The sequence below is a fragment of the Ptychodera flava genome, chromosome 2, assembly GCF_041260155.1.
Source record: "Ptychodera flava strain L36383 chromosome 2, AS_Pfla_20210202, whole genome shotgun sequence".
Lineage (NCBI taxonomy): Eukaryota > Metazoa > Hemichordata > Enteropneusta > Ptychoderidae > Ptychodera > Ptychodera flava.
The window spans coordinates 34,620,484-34,629,417 of record NC_091929.1 but is presented as its reverse complement, the minus strand read 5'-3'; the positions used below and the strand labels follow the sequence as shown (position 1 = coordinate 34,629,417).

Genomic DNA, 8,934 nt, shown 5'->3' with positions numbered 1-8,934 from the left:
ATGGACTTGGTACTGGTTGTCGAACCGAGTTTGAAGACACAAAACAGGAGTGTGGTTCTAGCGAGTCTCATCGTTGTCAAGTAAGTTAATAACGCACCTGCTCTATGTGTCTGCCTTCCTCTCTATTTATCAATATATAGTTCCATGACTATATTAGGGATTGATATAATGTGTATTTGTCAAATGTGCATCTGTACGGCGTGCCTTAAACATGTTATTTCATTTGGTATTTCTCAGGTTAGTCGAACTGAAAATAATAGGATGTTGACAGCATTCAGCAGGAGTTGCATCGCTGTCTCACTGTGTAACGATGGATGTTTGGAGGCTTCGAAATACGGTAATGAAATAAGCTCATTCAATGCATGCAAACGATAATTCACAAGGAACAACGACCTTACAACACATACGCTCATTTACGGCAGTCTCAGAACGAGAGCACAACATTTTTACTGTTATCTGTGTACCTGAAAAGAAGTATATTTTTTGAGTTATGAAAGCTGCTAACGTACAGCATTTGAGTTATTTGTCGCTCTCTTCATTCTATAGCAGTGGCATTATTACCATAGCATGATAAAGCTTTCATACTTTTTGTTTTTAATATTTCAGATACCAATACTAACGGTTGTCAAGAATGCTGCGACACAGATCTGTGTAATACGGGAAACAGCGGAGTGTTGTTCACACCCGTAATACATCAGCTGGTAGTATGTATAGTTATGGCTGTAGCGATGTCTGCGATTATGTCGAAGTGAACGGCTAGGGCCGTACTTGCCAATCGGTTGAGGTTTTCGTGAGTGATATTTGATGAGTTTTCTTCTCATATACACAAGCCATGACAACGATTACCGTGAAAAGCCAAGTATTTGTCTCAAAGTGCTGACGTAGCTTTAGATTTTGTTTTAATTCGGACAATCAATGGATCTTGAAATTTCAAATAATGATTTAATCTGTTTAACCCAAATCAAAAATGAAGTTTATTGATCGTTTTTGAGATACGTCAGTCAGGTTCATTTCAGCCTAAAATTCACAAAAGTGTAAGGGACATTTCGAAAGTCCCCTGGCTTAATAGTCGTCAATTGGAGAAATTTTATACATTTTGTCTAGTTTTTTTATAAAAGTTGCACACAAATAAAACTTTTTTTCAAAAATGAATCAGAGCTAAGAGATTTACAATATGTTTGTTTTGTTTTTGTTCTATGAAAACAATATTTCAGTTTTCACACAATTCTATCACTTTTTAAAATTTAAGCTATAAAAATGTCTAAGTTTTACACTTAACTTACATATACACCCACCTTATTTTCCTGATTTAGTTCCAATCGTATTGTACTTCCTCAAATGTGTGCCAGGAATTCAAGAAATAAATAATTCAGTATTGAATTAGCCATTTTCACTGCTGCTGATAGTTTTTGTTCTATCGCTCGGGTGTTCCAAATGCAAGACATCGACTCATTGTGTAGGACAACAGGCTGATTTATCTGCAGCATTGAATGCCTTATAAATGTCGCTAATTTAAATCTTGTGTATAAGTTTACGACTCTTATTTATGGAAATGCTTTCAAATGACTTGCATCTCAATTTACATTCAATATTAGATTGCGAAACTTAGCGAAGGAAAACTAATGTCAAGGATTCTTGACAAATATGGAAGTCTGTGATTCCAACAGATTAAAATTGCAGAAATTGGGAATGCTAAAAATTCAAGAGGCTTGAACACGTCATAACAAAAATTATTTTGAAGGATTACTTTATTTTTAATGGAATTGAATGCCTTTTATGAAATGAATGTCATGGAAAGTTGATTGACAATGTGAATTTATCTTTGAAGAAGGACATAACTTGGTGAGGGTTATTATTGGTTTCTTTCAGATTTTGATGATATATCGATAGAACGAAGGCATGACATTTTTACAAAATGATTCTACAGTAGGTATTTATTTTGCTGCACTCGTAATATGTTTCGTCAAATTGTGAGTTACATTCAAGCACAAACCCAAAGCATTGATTTCCCAGTAAGTAGATTGGTAGTGTACTTGAAGCACGAGGCGAAATCTTCTTTTCGATAAACGACTGGGCTCAAAATTTTGAGGAGTGTTGCATCCAGATATCATGCATAAAATGCATTGTTTGTAAACAAGACAGTATCACATGCACAGTTATGACGACAGCATCACTTTCAAACTTACCGCTGAATCGATATCGTGTCCTTGTCATCAGCTTTTATACTTCATCGCAGTCTCTTACTATACAGCTACTACCAATTTGTGCTCTTTGAAATAAAAGAGTATTGAGCAGAGCTGAGAAAAGTATTCAAAGTAGATTCATGATTGGGTACACGAACAAGTTTTAAACTCACATATAATTATCTGAAAGCGGTGACGGGGAAGTATTGAAAAGAAGTTTCCCAATGTTCACTCCATTTCCTCTTTACTGTAGCATACTATCTCTATCTACTTCTTCGGCAATCCTGATACCTATATAACTAGAATGACCACTTCATTAATTTTACAGGGACGTAAAGCATTATTTATTAGTAATGCTTTTGTTTTTTTATATAACAACCAATACTGCTGCCCGGGCTGGTTAATTTATACTCTTCATTTGAATTGAGATTGATATAAACATTTTTGGTTCTTTTGTATGTAATTTTTGTCGTATATTTATTTATTTCCCTAATCTTATTTTTGTTCTTTACTTTTTCATTGTCACGTTTTTTTTTGCAGCTGTATTGGTTATACGCCTATATGCTTTCTTATCATTTGTCGCATTTTCACAGTTATTTAAAAGTGTGGTTGTTGGCCATATTACGTGTGTTGAATAATTCGCTTTTGATATTTATTGTTGAAATTTGTCGTTTACTGCTCTATTAAAATACAAAATATATCTGTTCATTTTTTGACATAATGCAGCTTGTGTAAAGAGTTGCACAATCACTCAGTACTTATGGAACGCAATGTGTCATGGCTACTGTAGTGAAAATGTTCTGAACAATCGTGGAAGATATCACAAAATGACTTAATAAAATTCCATCGATTGATGAAGTGGATTGAAGCAGCGCACAAAATCGGCTACCAATATCTTATGGAGAGTCCATATACATTATACTGTCACTATAGAGTGACTCATTTTTTCGTGTCTGGTTTGTGCATTGTGTCACACATCAGCTGCGGTGGCCTTCTGATAAGTAAACTTTGGTGAATCTACGGCTACGGTTACTTGCTAGTAACTATTCAGTTGTGATATTTTGACGATATTTTGACGGTCTCTGATATGAACTAAAGTCTCAACCTTTGTAATGAACCCCATTAGTTTTATTAGTTTTAATTGTGTATTAGAAACACTTAGTCTAGTTGCAGTTGTATATGACGATTACTAATGTAGAGACTGACCATTCAATGGAATGTCATGGTGACCATATACTGGACTATGATTATGCAAATGAGGTCGGTGATATCTGTCACCCTGAACATCATTAATAAGCATGTTAGAAGCTAAATACGATACATGGAATACGATGCACATGAAGAGGGAGAGGATACCAACTGTACCGTTACAACAATCAACAAATTGCATCTTTCTCTTGCTGTCTAAAAGACTTTTATTACGACTCTTATTACGACTGAACAATCTTCTTTTGTTACTTGTATGACTGCTTACCATGCACTGCTCCCCCTAATGGGCATAACTCGGCAGTGCCACAATGTACACTGTCACGGTTTACCAGATTTCTATTGCAAGATTCGGTAACATCAAAAGTATCAATGAATTCCAATCCATTGACCTTACCGCATATACATCGCGAAATCCGAGGAGTGCACAGGGGTCAGCGACAAGGATCACGTATGGCACAGCGGCAATAGTGTTGATCGCAAATGACGTAATTGTTATTTATTTATATTGAAAAAAAATAAATGTTTGTTCGCATTTTCCGCAAGAACGACAAAAAATAAGACCTGCTAATGTTACAAAGAATACTAAAGATCACACTAATTCAAAACTCAGACTTCAAGCTGCAACATTAGCCACGCAGCCAACAATAAAATTTGTCGCGAGCAGCGCTAGCTACATGTAACAAACTTGAAATCACGATCAGCCATACACAACTTTGCCGTCACATTTAAACATGGAACCATTATCTTGTACCATGCATAGTCGATAGTCATTTGTAGAAATGGAATGATTCTTTGGAAGCCATTTTTATGTCATAGCATATTATTGAGCATTTGGAACAAATGTTAAGGGCAAGGTGCATTGAACCCTATAAACTGACGGCAGTTTGTAATTGTCATTTTTCCGAATTACTTGCGAGTGACAAATACGGGTGAGTGACGGGGGATGCGTACATCGGGTGTTTGATGGAAAAACATCGGCGGCGGACACCCCCCCCCCCTTGAGAATAGAGAACTCGGAATCAGCGATGCTGCTTCTAAGACTCTCTAAGAAAGCATGTTGATGAATTAGTTGTCTTGATTTGTTTAGAAAAGGGACACAGGCGATCATACATGGAAAGCGGGAGCAAAACACCGCATCCTTCTGCGATCAGGTGTTCGACAACGGAGCGAAGAAAAGTCTGGGGTTAGAGTGGGCGACCCGCGATTTTTTTACGAGCAGTAGTAACAAGGTGCTTCGCATAACCCTGCTGAATGAAAGCTCTCAATTTTGTACTAGTATTTTTATGTAAGAAATATTCTTGCCTCAACTATTTAAGAAATTAGAGAACCAGTGCACAGCTAAAATGATTAAGGAGGTTAGATGTTCAAGCCCCCCCCCCCCCTTGATGACTCCGACATATATGGTTTGTCTATGCCAGGGTTAAACACCGGCACACGCGTAGCATGTCGAGGTTGGACATGTATTTGCTTGATTCAAACTGCGAAATAATGATAAACATACGAATTTCTGACATATCTTAGAGATTAATTCTTTCAAATTTTGCAATTTTTTAAATCATTTATTTGTCTTCCTTTGGCATCATAAAACCCAAGAAGTTCACATGGTTAGCGACGATGGTCACGTATAACAGCCATCGACAATGGTTGTAATAAAAAGGACCGAGATGACCAAATTTCAATAAAATATGACAACATCTCGAAATACTTCGAGTTTGTTTTGTTAAGGCACATTTCTCACAGCAATTACAATTTCTTTGACTGCTGCCATTGTATCACCACTTAATATAGAAAGTGTTAATGCCTTTGGTCAAGTCCTTCAAGCTATATACGCCAAACTGTAAAGGCTCATTAGCTATACAAATAATAAATAACCTGACATGAAAATGCAAAATATCTTCGCAATGATGCAACATAATTTTCTCATCAATATACATAAACACGATTGCAACTAATTTAGGATGATTGAGAAGTGAAGTGATATCGTTTTAATCCGCAAGTGTAAGCGCATCCGCTTTTAATTTTGAATTATGCATTTGATTTTATGAGTAATTTGTACTATTGCAACATTCAGCAATAGGGCACCTAACAATTTTGAGAAATTTGAAAAATATGAAGATCCAATTATCCAAAATTAGTTCCAATCGTGTTCATAGCAAGTGTCATAAACGTTTTTAGAGTCCTTCAAGTCTGATATCTCTGATTGCCAAAGGTAAAGTTGATTTAATATGCATATCAGTGATTAGATGTTCTAAAAATATAAACCGACTGTTGGTCACTATAGTTTCTTCAATTTTTAACTTTGCATCTCTACTGTTCATAGTAAGTTTTGTCAACTTTGGCCATGTAAATCCAGATGTATATCCCTAAAAAGAAACGTTTGTAACACGCAACGTAGTAAAAAAAAACCGGGTAAAACAACCTTCAATATTGTTGTAGTGAAAATGCTAAATGACTTCCTTATTGACCAAGCATCATCAATGTGCATAGCATGTTTCGCAAACTTTGAACAAGTTAATCCAGCTAAATATTCCTAATTAGGAAAGCTCATTAATATGCAAATTAGGAATCGGCTTAGGTAAAAATGCTTAATGACTTTCAATAATTTTGTATGGTATTATCCTCCATGATTCGAGCAAGTTTCGTCAACTTTGGTCGAAGCATTCAAGATATCTAACCCTTATTAGGAAAGTGCATAAAATATGGAAATTAGGAATTGGTTCAGGGGAAAATGCTTAGTAGCTGTTTGAATTGTCAAATTATAATATCTTCAATATAATTACTAAGTTTCCTTACTTTTGTTTGAGTCAATTCAGATATATATTCCTTATTGAGAAAGTTCATTAAATATGCAAATCAGTAATTAACTGTCATGTTATTCCCGTACGTCTTTCATGGCGAATAAATACATGCTTGATCAACATTTATAGCAAATGTCGTCCGATCTGTTCAGCTGTTCTCATTGTAGGTCTGTTTTTCTCATATACTTCATTATGTCAATGAGCACGAAATCTTCCAGCCACACCAACGTTAAACCTATCACTTCTTGCCATTCTCAAACAGAATATATGCATCAGATTTGACTGTTCTGTAGGGCATTCAACATGCAAATGGTTAGATGACTTCCACAAGGTGACCTTTATAACGAGGTGGCTGTTCTCTAAGGGTGACAGCTAATCCAGTTTGACTGTAAATTGATTACTATGAATATTCAGGTAAACAAGAAAAGTAACTCGTATATTTATTAGTTTTGTTGGTCTCCATATTTTGTACAGCAGGAGCAGACAGTAAACTGCCATTGTTATCATCAGATCCTTAAAGTAAAGATACTTAGAATGTAAATAATATCAACATATTCGTACAACAAAACATTTAACTGTCATTGCATAGAATATATTTTTTGAAATTTACAGTGTGACAATAAAATTGACCATTTCGTACCAGGATTTCTATTAATAGCCATAGTTATGTCTCAAAATTCCATGGAAATTGCTCAAGTTCTATTGTGATCGTAATTTTATTTTGATATGCTGTTGCTACCTTGCTGAATGGGCTGCCTAGTCATATTTATTCTGCGCCAAGTATTATAGTTTTCAAATTTAGACCCTGATCTACCATTAGTATTCTCAAGTGACCTGTGCGAAACATCAGTGAATATTTTTATGGGTACCGGGCGCTATTTATTCTCGTATCTTATCTTTCATATAAATAGCGACAAATATTGCCTTCTTCAACAATAGAAGCAAAACAAGATTTTTCGTTTTTTTTATTGCAGCACAAATTTTCAAAAAAGGTTTTAAAATATCTCATGCTGAGTCACAACAAGAGTGTATATGTATCATGATAAAAATTATAGATAAATGAATTTATGCTTTCAATAAATGCATTCGTCATGAAATCGTGGTAAGACACTGTAATTTGTTTAAGATTAAAAGTGGTGCAGAAGTATTTGCAGTTGATTTTTTTGGCACTTTCCAAGACATTAAGATCAGAAAAAAATTAAAACAGGTAGTCAACTTCAAAGAAATACACTGCAACTCCGCCTCCGCTCCCAGTGGTAAGGTGAGGTTAACAAGCGCTGAAGTTGAAAAATCATAAATCAAATCCAGTATGAATTGACACAATTGACATTTTCAAAGCCAGAAGTCAGTAAAAGCCAATCCATATCAAGGAAAGACATTCAAGCCAAACTTGCAGAGACCAAACTATTACATGACGATCGGAAATCGGCAACTTGGCTGCGGCTACTTTACCGTTGGGCCAACTCCATGTAATTCAATCCCCTTGATTAAACCGTTACATATGACATTTGCAAATGAAAATCGGCGATTTTCCTGATGACCGTTCAATCGATTACACGTCCTCAATATCACGAACGTGTTCTTCAATGGTAGCCTTTTCACTAACAGTCATCATAAAAGAATAATACTTTGGGGGATATATCAAAGTTCTAAAATGATAACTTACCAAATAGCGATGGTTTGGAATGACTTTGTACGTTTTGCGGGCAAGTGCACTGCACATTCAATTCTCGATGGACTGACGTTATTTATTCCTGGTGGCCGAGAACTAATGGTATGTTGAAATATTGGTAAGAATACTCGTTCAATTAGCTTCCATGAGATAAACTTACCTAACTCTATCTATCTATCTATCTATCTATCTATCTATCTATCTATCTATCTATCTATCTATCTATCTATCTATCTATCTATCTATCTATCTATCTATCTATCTATCTATCTATCTATCTATCTATCTATCTATCTATCTATCTACCTACTATCTATCTATCTATCTATCTATCTATCTATCTATCTATCTATCTATCTATCTATCGATACCGTTTTCGGCGACGAAACATAACATAGCTAGCTGATACGTGCGTGGTAATTGTCTATCGTGTCTTGCCGCCAATAATTTGACCTGCGTGATCTGGGTCGTTTAACGAAACTGACCAAGGCCAAAGTATTTAAATCCTTTGTTTTGCGTCCCCGCCCGCTTAGGTTTTTAAGGTTTTCATGAAAAAAACACACACGGTGTATTTGAATAGGAAATTTTAGGACATGACCGCTTAGCTTTTCTTGACTAAAATTTTGTTACAATTTTTAGCTCACATTTGGTATACCAATGTGAGGTAATCGTATAAGCTGAATCAGTTCATTTGCATCCCATTTGCATGTCTGCCTGTCTGTCTGTCTGTCTGTCTGTCTGTCTGTCTGTATGTATGTATGTATGTATGTATGTATGTATGTATGTATGTTTGTATGTATGTATGTATGTATGTATGTATGTATGTATGTATGTATGTATGTATGTATGTATGTATGTATGTATGTATGTATGTATGTATGTATGTATGTATGTATGTATGTATGTATGTATGTCCGTACACGTCAAAAACAGCCAAAATGGCAGAACCTACTGTCTTAGTATTTGGTGTACAGGTGCAGCTAGGGGTGGAGATGTGAATTTGTTCAAATGAACTTGTCAGTGTCAAAAATATGCAAATGAGGGGAAAAAAGGAAAAACCCTGCAAATTGCT

General features: G+C 35.4%; 1 protein-coding gene across 1 annotated transcript in view; it reads left to right on the top strand.

Annotated features, from left to right (window-relative positions):
* LOC139148128 (uncharacterized) overlaps nucleotides 1–1,383 on the top strand; it is a 4,309-nt gene extending 2,926 nt beyond the window's left edge. Inside the window, exons 3-5 of the mRNA XM_070719433.1 lie at nucleotides 1–80; nucleotides 238–337; nucleotides 607–1,383. The exon at nucleotides 1–80 is cut by the window's left edge and continues 45 nt beyond it. Coding sequence (XP_070575534.1) covers nucleotides 1–80; nucleotides 238–337; nucleotides 607–752 — 326 coding nt within the window. The 3' untranslated portion in view covers nucleotides 753–1,383. The remainder of the gene's footprint in view (nucleotides 81–237; nucleotides 338–606) is intronic.
* Nucleotides 1,384–8,934: the final 7,551 nt, after the last annotated feature.